Source organism: Macrotis lagotis, chromosome 6 (genome assembly GCF_037893015.1).
Source record: "Macrotis lagotis isolate mMagLag1 chromosome 6, bilby.v1.9.chrom.fasta, whole genome shotgun sequence".
Lineage (NCBI taxonomy): Eukaryota > Metazoa > Chordata > Mammalia > Peramelemorphia > Peramelidae > Macrotis > Macrotis lagotis.
In genome coordinates, this window is record NC_133663.1 from 1,963,475 (window position 1) to 1,981,962 (window position 18,488).

The 18,488-nt window shown below is 55.7% G+C and overlaps 1 protein-coding gene across 7 annotated transcripts in view; it reads left to right on the forward strand.

The window, feature by feature from the left end:
• CAMKK1 (calcium/calmodulin dependent protein kinase kinase 1) overlaps nucleotides 1-18,488 on the forward strand; it is a 67,902-nt gene that overhangs the window by 39,459 nt on the left and 9,955 nt on the right. For all 7 annotated transcript variants that reach the window (XM_074190558.1, XM_074190561.1, XM_074190560.1 and 4 more), the window contains 10 exons: nucleotides 1,264-1,311; nucleotides 4,595-4,648; nucleotides 8,134-8,185; nucleotides 10,156-10,289; nucleotides 10,976-11,012; nucleotides 11,839-11,860; nucleotides 12,206-12,294; nucleotides 16,946-17,145; nucleotides 17,344-17,397; nucleotides 18,327-18,400. In XM_074190558.1, coding sequence (XP_074046659.1) covers nucleotides 1,264-1,311; nucleotides 4,595-4,648; nucleotides 8,134-8,185; nucleotides 10,156-10,289; nucleotides 10,976-11,012; nucleotides 11,839-11,860; nucleotides 12,206-12,294; nucleotides 16,946-17,145; nucleotides 17,344-17,397; nucleotides 18,327-18,400 — 764 coding nt within the window. The remainder of the gene's footprint in view (nucleotides 1-1,263; nucleotides 1,312-4,594; nucleotides 4,649-8,133; nucleotides 8,186-10,155; nucleotides 10,290-10,975; nucleotides 11,013-11,838; nucleotides 11,861-12,205; nucleotides 12,295-16,945; nucleotides 17,146-17,343; nucleotides 17,398-18,326; nucleotides 18,401-18,488) is intronic.

The window sequence follows — 18,488 nt, forward strand, 5'->3', positions numbered from 1 at the left end:
GAGGTGAGGAACACAAGTCACATAGGATGGGCTGCAATCTGCCCTATCGGAGGGAATGTCCAGACTGGTGAGAACACAGATCTGTGTGAGAAGAGATGTCAGAGGCACAAGGTGGTGACAGAGATATCAGTGGAGAATCAGATAGAACCATGGCTATGATCTCTATTTCTTTTTTTTAAATTTTTAGGTTTTTGCAAGGCAATGGGGTTGTGACTTGCCCAAGGTCACACAGCTAGATAATTATTAAGTGTCTGAGGCTGGATTTGAACTCAGCTCCTCCTGCCTCCAGGACTAGTGCTCTATCCACTGGGCCACCTAGCCTCCCTGACCCATGGATATAATCATGAGCTTTTGTAGCTTCTCAATACCCTCCCTTCCCCTGCAGCTCTCTAAAACTGTCATTTAGGAGTGGTTAATTGGCATTGGAGGAGGCACTTTCCAACTCTGGGAGTTCCCTTATTGCTGACATGAATCCTAGTAAAGTAACTGACGGGCTACAAGGTTCAAATTCACTGTTGAAAACTACCTTTTTGCATGTAAAAAAGTTACTGATTCAGGCCAGGAAAAACCAGGGAGGATCAGTTCTGCCTGGGGTCTCCGGAGGCAGATAGGTCAAGGGGGAGCACCAGAAATGATCTGCGGCACTTTCCCCCAGGTTCCAGGGCAGGTCCACACAGACATTGTCTTCCCTGTTTCACAGATGGTGGTGACGGTCCAAGGTTTTGCTTTGTTTTGGCCTCAACACCAAATCCTTGTCTTATAATAGTGACCACCTCCCAGAAGCCCATTTCCAGACACAGGCATTAATGATGCCAGTTGAGACGATGCTATTTGGCATTGCCCGTAGTTTCTGCCACCTGTCTATTCCTGGGACTGCTGCCAAGATGGGCAAGCTGGAGTCTGGGGGGACAAGGCTGGGCCCATGCTGGATCTGGCGAGTTCTTTACCATCCAAATCATCAGCTGGCCTGCCAGCCCATGGATGCCAGGGAAATCATGCCCTTTGGCAACACCTGCCCAGAAGGCCTGCTTCTCCAGTGGGTTGCTCTCTGCTGAGTGCCCTTGTGCCCGCTCTCTCCCTAACCAAATGAGTCCCAAGCTTCCCCCCAAGGCTGAGATGATCATCCTGGGGCCCCACCCTTGGATCCTTAGGGGGGCAGGCCACGGATGTATCGGCCCATGAGATTCTGAATGCTCCCAACCTGGACAGGGTGGCACAAGGCTTGGCTCACCCTGACCCTTTGCTTTTGTCTTTCATCCGCAGGACTGTGTCCAGCTAAACCAGTACAAACTCCAGAGTGAGATCGGAAAGGTGGGTGTGCTGGTGGTGGCCTGAACTTGCTCCCCTGGCCTGGATTCTGCCCTTGCTCCAGGCCTGAGCTGGTCACTCCCCAGAGGCAGCTTCTTCTTTGCCTCTACTGGGGCAGAGGTCCAGACTGATACTGGTGAGCAACGGCGGTCAGGGCTTCTGGTCTACCTGCGCAGGGAGGCAGTTTGCATTCTCCTTTCCACATGGGAAGAACCTGGCACTGAAGAGCCAGCCAAGAGGAGAGACAGAGAGAGACAGACAGAGAGACAGAGACAGAGAGAGATGAGAGAGACAGAGATATATAGATATAGATATATGTACAGAGAGAGAGAGACAGAGAGAGACAGACAGAGAGACAGACAGGGAGAGATAAGACACAGAGATGAGAGAGACAAAGATATATAGATATAGATATATGTACAGAGAGACAGACAGAGACAGAGAGAGATGAGGCGGAGATGAGAGAGACAAAGATATATAGATATAGATATATGGACAGAGAGACAGAGAGACAGAGACAGAAAGAGAACAAGGTGGACAGACAGACAGAGACAAGAGACAAAGATATGTCGATATATACAGAGAGAGGAGCCCCTCCCATCCAGGCTGCTCCAAGGGCTGGGAAGGCGTTGGGGGTGGGTCTCTGCCCCTCACTGCCTGTGGGACCCCAGGCACTATGGCTCACTTCTCTGGTCCTTGGCTCCCTCTCTGTGAAATGGAGCTGACCCCAGGGAGGATCTGAGGAGAAGGGAGCCAAAGTTGGGGAGCATTGGGCTAAGAGCAGGGGACAGGCAGCAGAGGAGACCCAGGCCCAAGTTCCCCCAAGAGCTGAAATGGGTGGTCAAGGGGGAGGGACGCACCTCTTTTCTGCCACAATGGTGATGATCCAATTAAATTCAGTGTGTGTGTGTGTGTGTGTGTGTGTGTGTGTGTGTGTGTGTGTGTGTGTCTGTCTGTCTCCAGAAATGAGGACTGCTCCTCCTTCCCTCCCCTGCACCCCTTAGACTCCCTGCTTCCTCTAAGGTTCATCTGGAATCCCTGCCTTGGACACAAAGCCTTTTCTGGTTTCCCCACCGACCTTGGGTTTCTTTTTATCTATTCTGCAACCCACACACACACACACATTCTCTCTTTCCCACACACTGACACGCTCTCACACACACTCATACATTCACTCACACACTCTCACACACTCACACTCACAGACACACTGTCCCACATACATATATTCACTCACACACTCACACATATACTCACACACACACTGACACACTCACACACAGACACATATATTCACTCACATACTCACACACACATTGACATACTCACACATACACTCATACACACTGACACACACACTCACACACTCACACACTGACACACACATATTCACTCACATACTCACACTCACACACACTGACACACACAGACACACATATATTCACTCACATATACTCACACACATTGACACACACACTGACACACACAGACACACATATATTCACTCACATACTCTCACACTCACATACACTCACACACACACTGACACACTCACACACAGACACATATATTCACTCACATACTCACACACACATTGACATACTCACACATACACTCATACACACTGACACACACAGTCACACACACTCACACACTCACACACTGACACACACATATTCACTCACATACTCACACTCACACACACTGACACACACAGACACACATATATTCACTCACATATACTCACACACACATTGACACACACACTGACACACACAGACACACATATATTCACTCACATACTCTCACACTCACATACACTCACACACACACTGACACACTCACACACAGACACATATATTCACTCACATACTCACACACATTGACACACTCACACATACACTCATACACACACTGACACACTCACACACACTGACACACATATATTCACTCACATACTCACATACTCTCACACACATTGATACACTCACACATACACTCACACATAGACACACATATATTCACTCACATACACTCACACACACTGACACACACAGACACACATATATTCACTCACATACTCTCACATTCACATACACTCACACACACACTGACACACTCACACACAGACACATATATTCACTCACATACTCACACACACATTGACATACTCACACATACACTCATACACACTGACACACACAGTCACACACACTCACACACTCACACACTGACACACACATATTCACTCACATACTCACACTCACACACACTGACACACACAGACACACATATATTCACTCACATATACTCACACACACATTGACACACACACTGACACACACAGACACACATATATTCACTCACATACTCTCACACTCACATACACTCACACACACACTGACACACTCACACACAGACACATATATTCACTCACATACTCACACACACATTGACACACTCACACATACACTCATACACACACACACACTGACACACACACACACTGACACATATATTCACTCACATACTCACATACTCTCACACACATTGATACACTCACACATACACTCACACATAGACACACATATATTCACTCACATACACTCACACACACTGACACACACACAGACACACATATATTCACTCACATACTCTCACACACATACATTCAGACACACACTGACACATTCACACACAGACACATATATTCACTCACATACTCACATACACTCAGCACACATTGACACACTCACACATATACTCACACACACTGACACACAGACACACATATATTCACTCACATATACTCACACACACATTGACACACACAGTCACACACACACTGACACACACAGACACACATATATTCACTCACATACTCTCACACACATACATTCACACACACACTCACACACTCACACACAGACACATATATTCACTCACATACTCACACACACTCACGCACACATTGACACATTCACACATACACTCACACACACACTCACACACACACAGACACACATATATTCATTCACATACTCACACACACACACACGCTGTCACACAGCATTCAGCTCCTGTTGGCAAGGGAGGAGCGGGGGTGGGGAGCGGGGGAGAGAGGGGCCTCCCTGTGGGGAGGGGGCCTGAGCCCCAAGGGTGGGACTGCCGGAAGCTTCTTTGTGGAGGCTGAGCTCTCCGGGCGGGGGGCCTCAGCCGGGCTGGCCGGCCAGGCGAGGAAGCCAAGGACCCAAGAAGCTGAGCCGTGTCCCTTGTGTGTCCACAGGGCTCCTACGGGGTGGTGCGCCTGGCCTACAACGAGTCTGATGACAAGTATTATGTAAGTGAGCACGCTGCATGGAGCTCGGGGGATCGGCACCATTACTGCCAGACCGAGGCAGGGGAGCTGAGTTCAAATCTTGCCGGGCAAGTTGCTTGGCCCAAAGGAGAGGCGTGCCTCAGCTTGATGGGGCACCCGATGGGTGACCCAGGAGGCTGAGCTCCCTCAGAACTGCATGCTCCAGGTGGAAGGTGGGGCCCAGATGAGCCCCCACAGAAAGACCCAGTTGTCCCTCCTGCTGAGTCCTCGGGCCCTGGCACTTGGGATTCCTTCTCTGTCTTTTGTGAAGCAGCCGATTCCACCCCATAAGCATCACTAAGCACCAACTGTATACCTTCCCAGGGTCAGACGCAAATGAAATGGTCTCTGATCTCAAGGCATTTCCATTCCCCTGGTCGGGTGTCAGTCACAAAGGCCACGTCAGAGCTGTTCTCCATTAGCAGAAGCCCCTCCCTGGAGGCCAAGGGGACCCCAGCAGCCTGTAGTCCAACCCATCCATGGCAGGGGCACCCCCTCCCAGCCTTTGCCAGGAGCCCCCCGCCTCTGGAGGCAGCTCCTTCCATGCCCGGAGGCGGGGAGAGTTGACCAGTGGCTTCTTCCCATCTACCACTTTTGGGGTGTCATCAAGGATGACATAAGGATGCCTCCCTGGCACAGACTGGTCTTCAGCAGCCTCTGAGGGCCTGGGGCACACTTGCTATCACATTATCTAGGATGGTTCAGGAGGGACTGGTGTTTCTAGGGATGCCCTGCAGGAGAGTGAAGAGCTGTGCCAATTTGCCATCTCAACCCAGCCCTGGTAGGATTGGGCTTAGGGGAACAGTGGCATCTGCCCCCCACTAGAGGACCAGGCTGCCATGCTCAGGACTAGGAGACTCTATCAATGCCAGTCTAAGATGGCAAACCCTGTGAAGACAGGTGAGGAGAATTTGCCAGCCTGCTGGGGGAAGGTTTGATCAAACAATGAATAAACATTTAGAAAACGGCATACTTGCAACATGCCCATCACTGGACGTGCCAAGAGGAGGTGCTTGTTTCTAGTTGTTGGGGAGGGCGATGGGACCCTCTTGGCTCAGGAGCTGAGGAGGGACAGTGTGCCGTCTGCCAGCAGGAAGGTCAGCTGAGGGGCAAAGCCAGGAACAAAAGGAAAGTGGAGCTTAAAGTGCCAAATGATGGGGGGCATGGAAGGCTCCTCCTCCTCACTCTTAGTTCCCAAGAGGAGAAGGCTCAGTCAAGGAATGGCAGAAGTGGAGTTGATGGGCAGGTCAAGGGCCAAGTGGTGGGCCTCCATCTCCAGTCTGGGTGCCCACAAGGAAGGAGATTTCCCAGCTCTCCTCAGCAGGCTGACCTCTTGGCAAGTGGCTGGGCCATCTGTGCCTGTGTGACCACGTTGGTCACTGCAGGACCCTCAGAGGCTGCTGAAGACCAGCCTGTGCCAGGGAGGCATCCTTATGTCATCCTTGATGACACCCCAAAAGTGGTGGTTGGGAAGAAGCCACTGGTCAACTCTCCCCGCCTCCGGGCATGGAAGGAGCTGCCTCCAGAGGCGGGGGGCTCCTGGCAAAGGCTGGGAGGGGGTGCCCCTGCCATGGATGGGTTGGACTACAGGCTGCTGGGGACCCCTCGGCCTCCAGGGAGGGGCTTCTGATAATGGAGAACAGCTCTGACGTGGCCCCTGCGGCTGACGCCCAACCAGCGGAATGGAAACTCCTTGAGATCAGAAAGCCAGTGAGAGATGAGTACCTTCGGGGGAAGCAGGGTGTGGGAAGGGGCTCTGTGAACCTGAGCTCTCTCTGAGGGAGAGGGGAGCATCCTGCTCCAGTGGCCAGAATTTGGAAAGTTTTGGGGGGTCAGAGGACCCTGAAATTATGTCATGTAGGTTATTCCCTACCCTGCCCATGGTTGAGATCAGCCCTGCAGGGTGTGAGTCAGCCCAGGGTGATAAGAAGAGCTAGTCCCCCTGCTCTGGGAGGAATGTGGAGATCCCTGGAAGAAAGGATCATTTCTGAGGTCCAGGGGTTTTCACAGCCAACTTCAAGTGTGCCGGCTGCTTCGATAAAGAAAGTGGGAGACTGGACAGCTCAAATGATGGAAACTGTGGACCCCAAGACCAAGGACTTGAATTACAGTGAGGAGGAGGGAGTCCAAGAGAGACAGAGAGGGGGGAGAGGAGTCAAGGCGAGAGGACGGAAGGTCCCTCTGCCCTCTGCCCATCAGGTCACATCGAATGTCTAGTGCTTGGTTCTGGCCACCACATTTTAGGGAGGGCATCAGTGATTTGGGAAGTGTCCAGATTGGGGGAATTAGGAGAGTGAAGGGCCTTGAGATCCCACCATGTTGGGATCAGTTGAAGGACTTGGGGATGTTTAGTCTGGAGAAGATTCAAGGGGACGATGCCTGGCAGATGCCCCTAGGGCAGTGGGTGGCAGCTTCAGAGGGGCAGAGGAGAGCTCCCCCAAAGTAGCCTGAGTTGGTTACTTGGGAGTGGGCTTCTCCTCCCTTCAGGGCTGGATGACCCTTGGGTCATGTTTTCTATAAGGGATCTTAGGCCTGCCCAATTTGAACCAGGTATCCCAGAGGATCCTGGCAGCTGGTGCTTGGGAACCCAAAGATGGGGTGAAGTTCTTCCCTGCTCACCCCAAGGCAGCTTGGAGGGGCAGAGCTTTCCTTGGGACCCACAGTCACAGCCCTGGGCTGCTCTCTGAGGTGCTGAGATCGGGGACCCCTCCCTTCCCCCCCAGTTTTGCAGCTGGAGGTTCAGTGGTGGTGAACATCTAGACTAGCTCAGCTCCATGGCACAGGACCCCCGATCTTGTCTGAGCCCAGCAGCCGTGGCCCGGCCCACTGCTTGGGCAGCAGCTTCCTCTCGGGGGTGCTGGCCTGACTGAAGCCTCCCATCCATGGAAGGTGAGGGGCCAGTCTGAAAGACTGAGTGCTGTGATGGGCGACCCCTGATGGGCCACACGATGCCTTCCTTAGAGACTCTGGGAGACCTATGGGTGTCCTCCATTGATACAGGTCGCTGCCCACCCCTGCCTGAACGGAGCGTGGGCTCTCTTTGAAGGGCACCCCATGACGCCCCACTGTACTGGGGGCCTCCTTCACGTCTGCCTGACATCTCCAGCTGAGGGGACCAGCCCCCCCTTTTCCATCACAATATCCTTGCTGGCATCCTTTGCTCTGTTAGCTTGTACCCGCCCCCAGCGGTGGCCCCCCTGCTCTTCAGAGATGGCTGGGATTCGGGTCTCCCAGGAGTCACGGCATCAGAATGGGAGGACTTGAGAAGCCCTGGAGGGGCAGCCCTGACCTGGGGGGTTGTGGGAGGTGACTGGGGGGTCTAGGAGAATGGCAGCCCCTGCCAGGCAGGCCAGTTGATCCTAATGACTGGCCCCAGTGGACTTGGGATGTCCAGGGCAGCCCTCCCTGGGGGCCCGGTCCAGAGCAGGGGCAGCAGGGAACACTCACCCCATTTCTCTCATTCCCAGGCCATGAAAGTCCTGTCCAAAAAGAAGCTATTGAAGCAGTACGGATTTCCACGTAGGTACCTCCCTGCGGGAGCCTCGGGACTGTGGGCTGCCCCCTTCTCAGGCCTGGCCATCTGGAGGGACCTGCAGGGACAGGGGAGGGATGGGGGACTGTCACTACAGACCCGGCCCCGGAGGAGCTGGAGTGTCGGGAGGGAGGAGCGGATCAAAGCTGAGGGTCCCCTAGGAGGCTGTGACCAGCCCGGCTCTAGGACCCCCCCCCCAGCGGCCCCTCAGAAAACACTTGAGAGGGAACTCAGCCTGCTCCCCACGGGCCAGGGCTCAGTCTACATCATGGGCAATGTCCTCACTGGACAATGTGGCCGTGGACCCTGGGATTGCCATCATCCCGTGGGTGTCCCACATGGCCCGGTCCAGGGCTGGGGCACTGCCAGTGTTCTGGAACTCGAGGATTCCCTCCTGGGATCCAGTTCCCAGGAGAAAGGGGAACATTTTAGGGGATCTAAGATCCCTTATAGAATATATGACCCAAGGGTGATCCAGCCCCGAAGGGAGGAGAAGCCCACTCCCAAGTAACCAACCCTGAAGCTGAGGGTAGTGAGCTCCCTGCCTGGGCTGACTCAGCAGCGGCTGGATGATGTGTGTGGATGGCGAGAGGACAAGCGTTCCATCTAGGTTTGGATACTTCCTGAAAGAGGCTTTGGATCCCTTGTGTTGAGGGGACCCCCCAGAGGTTTGGGGCTGTCCCTGAAGTCTGGGGTGAGAGATCGAGCTGGCCCCTCCTGGCCTTTCCCTCTGGGCCCTGCCAGAATGAGTGGCTGGGCAGGTGGGATGACCATGGGGGACACTCATGGGACGGTTTCCAATGCCGGGATCTTCTCTGAAGGGGCCACCCGGCCCTCGGCCCTCTCCTGTGGGTGCTTCGTCCTCTGCATCCTCTTGCAATCCTGATCTCTGATGCCCCAGCCTTGGATGGGGGAACCCCTAGTCCAGGCTCCCACAGCATGTTGGTGATTGTAGGAGAGCAGAGGATCCCCCGGATCTGGGGGTGCCATGGCTTAGAAGCCTCCCTCCATGGCTCCCTGCCCACTGGATCCGTGCCCTGGTCTCCCTGCTTCCCACCCTCCCCAGCCGGTCTCAGGGCCCTCTCTCTGGTCGCCCACCTCCCTCACGTTCTCTCCTTGTCCCCAGGATGGGGCTGGTTCCTCCTTTCCTCCGTCCCTCTCTAAGTCTCGTCCCCCACAATAACAAGACCACACCCGAGGGATCTGGGCCTTTGCTTGTGTCTCGGGGGAGCAGGAGGTTTACCCCGTCCTCCCTCTGGGCTATGACTGCAGAAGGGGAACAGTCTCGGCCATCCTGAGACCCAGCACGTGTCCCATCTTCAGTTCTGGGGAGGAGGGAAGCGTCCTGCGGCTGCCGAGGCTCGTCCCAAACTCCTGGACCCCTCTAGGCACTTGTGGCCAAAGCCAAGGTCACACCCTGGAAGGCCTCCCAGAAAGGCCATGCTCTCAGTGCCCTCCTGCCCTGTCCGTCCCCGGGTGGGAGGGAAGCCGTGCGGCGAGGAGGCTGGGAAGCCCCTGGCCTGGAGGAGAGGGGCCAACCTCTGAAGGGTCAGCGGGGGGCAGGGGGAGCGTTGCTCAGCCTCGTCTGACTCGGCCCCCGAGGAAGAACCAGGAGCAGGAGGGGGGCTACAAGGTCAACTGGGGCCAGAGTATTGAAGGGTAGAATAAGAGGGGTGCTTCCTAGAGGCGCCCGAAGATGGGAGACGGGGAGGTGGGGGGCAAACTGGAGGTTTCGTCAGGCAGCTGTGGGGGGTCCCATAGGGGCCCATAGACACAGGCTGGGTAGCCTGGAATGGCCCATCAGGCAGAGGCAGGGAGGCCGCGCTGGGCAGAGGCTGGGTTACGTGACGTGCCTCCGGCCATCACCTTAGTCTTGGTGGGGGGCTCCCTCTCTGCCTCTCTCGGGCAAAGCCTCCCCAACCCTCTCATGACTCTGGGTTCCTTCCTCTGTCTACAGGTCGCCCTCCCCCACGCGGCTCTAAAGCAGCTGTGGGTGGACAGACCGTACCCCTGGCACCCCTAGATCGGGTCTATCAGGAAATTGCCATCTTAAAGAAGCTGGACCACGTGAACATTGTGAAGCTCATTGAGGTGAGTCCACATGTTGGGGACAGGAGGTCTGGGACGGGCAGACACCGCAGCCTTGGGTGGCAGAAGTCTGGGTCCGGGGCACCCCAGCACCACTCAGAACTGGTCTCCTGGGCAGTCTGGGGATGGTGGTGACCAAGTAGGGGAGACCACTGCTCAGGGGCCCAGCCCTCTCCTCACCTCTTCCCCCCACTCTCTATTCCCCTGCTCCCTTTGGGGAGGGTTTCTCCCTCTTTTCCACCCCTATTGACCCCCACGTTCCCAGAGAAACTCTTCCTTCTATGATTTCTCTGGTAGAATTCCCTCCACCTAGCCAGGGTGACCCTCGCTCTGACTCTCCATTCCCCCAACCCCACACTGCCCTTCTCCCCTCCCCACCACACACACACAGAGACATACATGCACGCACACACACACATACATACACAGTGCACATACACAGAGAGACACATACATATGCATACACACACTCACACATACACACATGCACACATACACACATGCACATGCACACATAGATGCATGTACACATATACACACAGACCTGCAAGCATAATGCACGCATGCACATGCACACATACATACACACGTGCATGCACACATATATACATGCACATAAACATACACACATGTGTACACACGAGAGGGCGCTGGCTTCCCTCCTGCTAATGGCGCTTCCCCTTGGACAGGTCCTGGATGACCCTGCTGAGGACAACCTTTACATGGGTGAGGTCATCTTGGTGGGGAGGATTCCCTTTGCGAGTGAAATAAACTGGGGTGGGGGCAGGGTGAGCGGGGTCCCCTCCCCTGGGGCCCAGGGCCGTGGCAGGAGACGCGGAGATGCTCCTGCTAAGTGGGGGCCGGGCCACCCAGCCCCAAGTGGCAGGCCTGCCCCTCTCCCCGCACCAGTCCTTCCTGTCTGCCAGGCTCCTTTGCAGGGACTGCAGGCCTAGGAAAGGCAGAGCGAGACTTCATGGAGGTACCAGAGGGAGCTGGGCTTGGGCTCCAGAGGACCGGGTGCGAATCCTGCCTAGGCAGCCATGAGCTGGGGTGGGGGAGCTCATGGAGCTCACCTGTAAAATGGTGATGCCACTAGGCCTGCTGCCAGGGCTGTCGGGAGGCCCAAGGTTATGGGCCTTGTCCTTGGGGACCTGCTTCTCTGCCCCCATTCCATTCTGGATAGATGATGTGGATTCTGGATCAGTGAGGTTCTCCTCCATGTTCAGTGGCCGTGTGCATGACCATACCTGGCAGGGGTAGGAGTCTCTCTGACTTAGCACATCATTTTACATATGGGGAAACTGAGGCCAAGAGAGACCTAGGATCCTCATGAGGATCATAAAGTCCAGTCCCCTTACTTTCCAGTGGGGAAACCGAGGCTGAAGCGGGTGAAGCAAGTCACCAGGTGCCTGAAGCCTGAGCTGGTGCTTTCTCTGCCCCCGCCCAGGGAGGGGCCTGGGAGGGCAGTCACACAGCTTCTGGGGGGGGTGACTCCTGGCACGTGCCCGTGTCTGGGCTGGGGACCTCACAGCCCCTTCGGTTTTCTTTCCAGTGTTTGACCTGCTCCAGAAGGGGTAAGTAGCTGCCCAGTCACTGGATCCTCCTGTGCCACCCATGAGTGCCCAGGCTGGTCGGCGGTGTGGGGTCCTGGCAGGGAGTCGTGGAGGGGATTCTCAGCCAGAGGTGGTCCCATAGACCCCTGGGGGTCCCCGTGGGAATAAAAATGTGTTTCGGATAGTCTGGGAAATGCAGGTTTGGGAGAGTGGGGGCGGGGAGACAGGGACAGACATGAGAGAGAGTAGCCCCGGCCCCCAGGGACTCGAGCCCACTGACCCAACTGGACGGCCCCTCCTGCCGCACCTTGCTCCACTGAGGCTTGCAAGTGGCCAGGAAATCACGGGGCCCCGTGTCCCCCACAGCCCTGTCATGGAGGTGCCCTGCGACGACCCCTTCACCGAGGAGCAAGCCCGGCCCTACCTGCGGGACATCGTCCTGGGCCTGGAGTACCGTGAGTAGCTGAGCTGGGGAGGGGGCTTGTCCCGGTAGAACTCATCCTCTGCGACGTCCGACTCTCCCCCTTGGTATTTGTTTGAAGTTTGTGCCCCCAGTGGATGCCATCCCCTTGTTCTCCGAGCTGATCTCCCCAGCAGGCTGGCAAGGCAGGGAAAGCCAGCAATTCTCTTGTTTCCCCAATGGGAAACTGAGGCAGGAATTGGCTAAGTGACTAAGGCCTCAGGGAGTCAGGAGCAGGTGGAAACTTTAGTCTCTGTGGTGCCCACTGAAGGGAAGGGCAGCTGGTGCCACCTACTTCCTGTAGCCATTCACAGAGCACCGCACTCGTTGTCCCAGAGAGTACCCGGCACGATGGCGTGCCGGGCAGACAGCGCGTACGCACCTTACGGATTCAATCTTATTGGACCCTCACGGAAACCCTGGGAGACAGGTTGCTACTCTTGTCCTCATTCTAGGGAGCTGCCTTGTCCAGGGTCACAGAGCTAGGAAGCATCAAAGGTCAGACTTGAACTCAGGCTCTGCTCTGCCCCAAGTGCCCTCCTGAGTCTGGGAGCAGACCCCTCACCTTTCCTCTTCAAAGCCCAGCCCGGTGCCACTTCCTGTAGACAGCCTGTGGCGCCTACTCACCCCCCGCCACTGGTACTCTGGACATCGCTGTCTCTCCTCCCCTCTTCTTGCTACACGCGTGCACACACACACACACACCCTGCGCCCTCCCTAGGGCTCAGCCTGGAGCCCCCACTGGCTTGGGCATCAATTGGTGATGGACGAGGGGGCTGGGAGACATCCCTCGTCTCCTCTGCTTGCCGTCTCTCGCCCACGCCGCATTGCCAGCCTCTCTCCTCTCCAAGGACTTCGCCCTTGGGCTGCCGAGTCTCCGGGAGCAGAGCTATTTCCAGAGCCCACCCACTCCTGGGCCCTGACTCCCCGCAAGCTCAGAGCTGGGAAAGCAGACAAGCGTGGGGGTCTGAGAGCACAGCAGGCAGGCCAAGCTGGAGGCGGGCGCTGGAGGAGGATGGCGCTCAGGCAGATGGCACACGGGCTCCCAGCCAGGAACGACAGGAGAACAATAGCGAGTCCGGGGAGGGCCTGGGGCTCCCAAGCCATCTCCAGGACCACGTGCTCTGTGCCCACTTAGCCCTGCCACTTTCTCCAGAAGGCCGGCAGACAGGTTTCCTGGAGGAGCTGAGGAAGGCAGGGAGCTGCATCAGGGCCAAAGCCCTCGAGGATCCCAGTGAGGGAAAAGCACGTTACTGCTGCGGCACCCAAGGGGCAAGGGTGGCAGCCTGAATGCTACACCCAGATGCAGAAGTCCGGAGCTCAAAAGGAGGGATGAGGAAGAGCTGCCCTCTGATCTGCCAGGTCTGGAGGGTCAGAGAAGCACCAAGACTGGCTCCAGGCCTAATAACCTGCTGTGGCTACTTGAGCAAGGGCCCCTTCCCAACCTCCCTGATGGTGGCCATCCAGGATCGCCTGCAGTGATGGGGAGCTCATTCCTTACAGCAACCTGTTCATTTTGCTTTACCTGAGATGAACCAAGCCAGCCTTTCTCGAGAACTGGCCAGGCCCCTAGGTAACAGAGCAGAAAACAGGGTCCTTGCCCACAAGGTCCCCGACCTGCTATCTCCCACCACCCTGCATTAACACAGACTATCCCCCTTGTCCTGGATGCCTTCCTCTTGGTTTCTGCCTCTTGGAATTCCTCCCCTGCTTCCTCGAAGGTCCCTCCTGCTCAGAGACCACCTCTTCCAGACCCCAGCCATCCATGATCTCTCTTCTCCTTTCACTATTCCAGTCTGTGATGGGCACAGCTGGGGCACTGCCACTGAGACCATCTGCAGTCCAAGCATCTGACTGCAGGCCCTTCTCTGGAGTTGGGTCTCCTTCCCTCCCTGCCCCAGTTGGGTTTGCTCATTCCCGCCCCTCCTGAAGGCAGGGCCTTTGGATACCTAGGACCCCTTGTACAGGACCGGAGTGTCATGTGTTTGCTGGGTGGTGGAGGGCATCGCACAGTAGGCAGGCCAGGCTCTCGTCAGTAAGCACTGGTGAGTTCCATTCGGTTACTGAACCCAGTACTCCAACTGGAGATCAGACTCACAGGTCCCAGGGGCTCCGCTCCCCACCTTGCCCTGCAGGGGGAGGCCCCATGCAAACCCCAAAGACAAGACAGGTGGTGTCCGAACCTCTGGGCTACTCTTGGGAAGGCGGGGTCACCGCAGCCCTCTGAGGTGAGTATTCTCCTGAGACTTTTGTCAGGTGAATGACTTGCCCAGGGTCACCCAGCTAGTAGAGGTCTGCAATTAGAACGGAACTCAAGAAGATGCGTCTCCTGCCTTCAGGCGCAGCACGCTATCCACCGGGCCACCTGCTTGCCCCTTCCCACTACAGAGCAGCTAGATAGTCCCATGGATTCGCTGGAGCCTGGAAGCCCAAAACTAGCCTCAGACACTCCCTGGAGTGATTAGGCAAAGGGGCTCAGGGAAGCTGAGAGCCTGCAGCTAAGCCTCCAGAAGTGGCTCCCCAAAGGCTGTGCCTGCTAAGAGTGACCTTGTCGCCAATCTGTGGGCTCTTTTCTGTGTTCAGAAAATTTCAATACTTCACTTTTAGTATTTCTTGCAATAAAATGCATAGTTTTAAAAACTTACATTCTTGAGGCAGCTAGGTGGCACAGTGGATAGAGCACCGGCCTTGGAGTCAGGAGAACCTGGGTTCAAATCCAACCTCAGACACTTCATAATTGCCTAGCTGTGTGGCCTTGGGCAAGTCACTTAACCCCATGGCCTTAAATAATTTTTAAAAAAAAATTTAAAAAACCTTATATTCTTCAGGGAGCTCTAGTGTATAGAGATCATGCTTTCTTAACATCATTGGATTTTTCCTCTTCCCCCAGATTGCCCTTCACCTCTGTGAGCGGGCTCTCCCATGCCCAGTTCACAGTTCTACCCTGCTCTGGCTCCATGATCTCTTGGGAATCCATAAGGACTTCTGTTTCTTAGAGTTTGATTCACTTTCCTTTAACTTGTGCTGTTTGTTCATCAAAGCCACATTCTTTCCCCCGATCTGTTCCTGATAGCCTCCCTTTTGGATTACGTTCCAGGACTTTCGATGAGGTTTCTCCCTAACTCTTTGGTCCTTTCAGTCATCTGGCCTCCTCTTCCCTCATTGTTCACTTTCTGACTCTCTCCCTTTGGATGGCGATCTCTTCTCAAACTGGGCAGTTCACGGTTCCCCAGCCCAGCCGGCTTCGGGGCCATAAAGCTTGCCCTCGGCCTGGTGGAATACCGCCGAGCCCCCTTGTGTCCTGCTCTAGTCCTTTCTGTTCCTCAGGTCTCTGGCTGAGCTGCTATTGAAGCCTGTTCCAGCTTCTGCCATTTTCCCCTCCCGGTGCTCAGGATGGGGGCAAGCCCGTGGGGCAGGAGGAGCCTCGGATGGTGGGCAGTGATGGAGAGGGCGCTCAGTGAGCATCCTTGGGGTTAGAGATGTCGGACTTCTATCTTGTACGTTGGGTTCTTGGCATCCCGGTCTATGGAAGCAACTGAGATAATTCTGCCTCTTATACATAATTCCTGTTTGGGAAGGTCATGAGGATCAGAGAGAAGGGCGAATGCTAGCCTGTTGGTCGTGTGATCCAGCAGTTGGTACCATCCCTGGAGGGCCCAGAAGGTCTAGCCTTCTCTGAAACCCACTTGTCCGGCTTCCCCAGGGACACAGGCAAGTCCGTGAGGCAGCGCAGAGGCCTGTGTTTAGGAGAGAATCCATCTGGAGGCTTGGGAACAGTTTCGGGGTCCCAGGGCGGAATGGCCATTGCCAATATGAAAGGGGGGGCAGAGAAGGGTGAGGGACCTGGGGGCCATGCCACAAAAGGCATGAAAAAGAGAGGACTGAGGGGACAGGAAAGCTGTGTCCAGATATCAACAGGACAGGGCAGACGAGTTCTGACCAGCTGCTCTGGTTCTTGGGAGACATTCCTTCATCTCAGTAAACTGAGGGGGCTGGTCTTAGTGACCTTGGAGAGCCCCCCAGGTCTGGACTGACCCAGAGCAGGAGCACCTTTGGATAGATACTGTCCTGAAAATGAGTGGTTCCTGGGTAGAGAAGTAGCATCAGGAGGTGAAGGACCCCTGAGAGGAGGCAGCGTGGCTGACCCTACCTAGGGTTGGGACCTAGGGCATAGGCAGGACTGGATGGCTTTGGGGGGGTCCCTGGGATTGGGGGGCCTGATCTTCAGAGAGGATTAGGTCCAGGGTCACAGAACCTGGGAGGAGTCAGGGAGCCAAAGATGGAGACCCAGGAAGTCCGGGAAGTGAGTGGACAATTGCAGGCCACCATGGACCCTAAACTAGGGGTGTGAATTATCCTGGCAGCTCCTGGCCTGGTGCCCTGCATGACCACCGTGGGTTCTGAGCCTGAGGAGGGGGTGATGGTCAGTGCCGCTGCCAAGGGAGATCCAACAGGGATCTTACAGGGCCTTGTGTCCACCGGGGCAGAGGTCCCCAGGAGCAGCGTCCCTCAGCCCTCCCTCTCATGGCCTCGTGCCTCAGGCTCACCCTGGCTCCCTCAGGACAGCCAGTCCATGAGCAGGTGCCCCCAGCCAGCTGCCCAGGTTTCTGCCCTGACGTCCCTTCTCTTTTCTCCTCTCCCTGCAGTGCATTACCAGAAGATCATTCATCGGGACATCAAACCATCCAACCTGCTCTTGGGGGACGATGACCACGTGAAGATAGCCGACTTCGGGGTCAGCAATCAGTTTGAAGGGAATGACGCCCAGCTCTCCAGCACTGCGGGAACACCAGCCTTCATGGCTCCGGAAGCCATCTCTGATTCTGGCCAGAGCTTCAGAGGAAAGGTGGGTACCCGGGTCCAGGCTGTGCACACAGTAGGGCCACAGCCAACTTAGAATGGAAAGGCAAAGGCAGAAGTCCTGGTCCTCCATCATGGAAATAGCTTGGGCTGGGTCAGGGAAGGCCTGGCTAGGACCAGGGGCTGTGGGGAGAGGGGCTGGGACACCCCAGCCTTGTCACCCGGACTTTCTGCTCTCTTTCAGGCCCTGGATGTCTGGGCCACAGGCATCACCTTGTATTGCTTTGTCTATGGGAAGGTGAGTGGAGACACAAGACTGTCTCATCTCCAGAGTCCCATTTCACATCAGCTCCCACACCTCCTCTCTCCTCCCCCCTTGATGGGTGGCTGCCTGGGCAGGGCACCCCCGCCTATAAGAATAGAACATGCCCACACAAAGATCTCTGCCTCGTGCTGGCATGAATTCTTTAGCTCTCTCCCTCAGAGCTAAATGTGCCCCCTTCCCTTGAAAGATTCCTTCATTTAGTCCCTCGATGCCCTCCCTCCTCCCCTCCATATAAATCACAATTTGGGCCTAGGGGGCTGGGGTCCAGGAAAGGGAGGGGGTGCAGCCAAGGACAGCCTGTGTCACCTTCCCAGCTGGTCCCCCTAGGGGCTGGGCTGTGTCGTGGGAAGTGATCAAGCTAGGGTAGAGAGAGCCTGCCTCCTCCCCGTGCTTCTCTCCCTTCTTTCTTTTCGTTTTGCTTTGGCTTTTGCAAGGCATTGGGGTGAAGTGACTTGCCCAAGGTCACACGGCTAGGTCATTATTATCTGAGGCCAGATTTGAACTCAGGTCCTCCTGATTTCAGGGCTGGTGCTCCATCCACTGCACTACCTGCCCATTTCTGTTTTGTTTTGTTTTGTTTCCTCCTTTATTTCTTCCCCAACTTCTTTCCTCCCTCCCTCCTTCCTTTCCTGTCCACCCCTCCTCTCTCCCTCTTTCCTTCCTTTTCACCCCTTGAGAGGGTCTTTCACCCCTGTTTCCCTGACTTGGCCATTTCCATGCCCATCCCCTCGGTCCTGCCCTACGTCCCAGCTGCCTGGCTTCCCCCGACCCCCCTCAGCAGCTTGGTGGCTCCTCCCTCGCCCTCAGTCCCCTCTCCAGGGTGTCATCGTTCTATGGGGGCCCCTTCCTCAGCCTCCCCCGTCTCCGGACGACCTCTCCTAAAGCCCCGCTCTGCCTTCCAGTGCCCTTTCATCGATGACTCCATCCTGGCCCTCCACCAGAAGATCAGGAATGAGGATGTGAGCTTCCCCGAGCAGTAAGTAAGCTCTCCTGAGTAGGCAGAGGCCTGGGAATGGTGGTTGCCCAGGCTGTGCAGTGGCTGCCAGCCTGGGCCGGCAGGACGG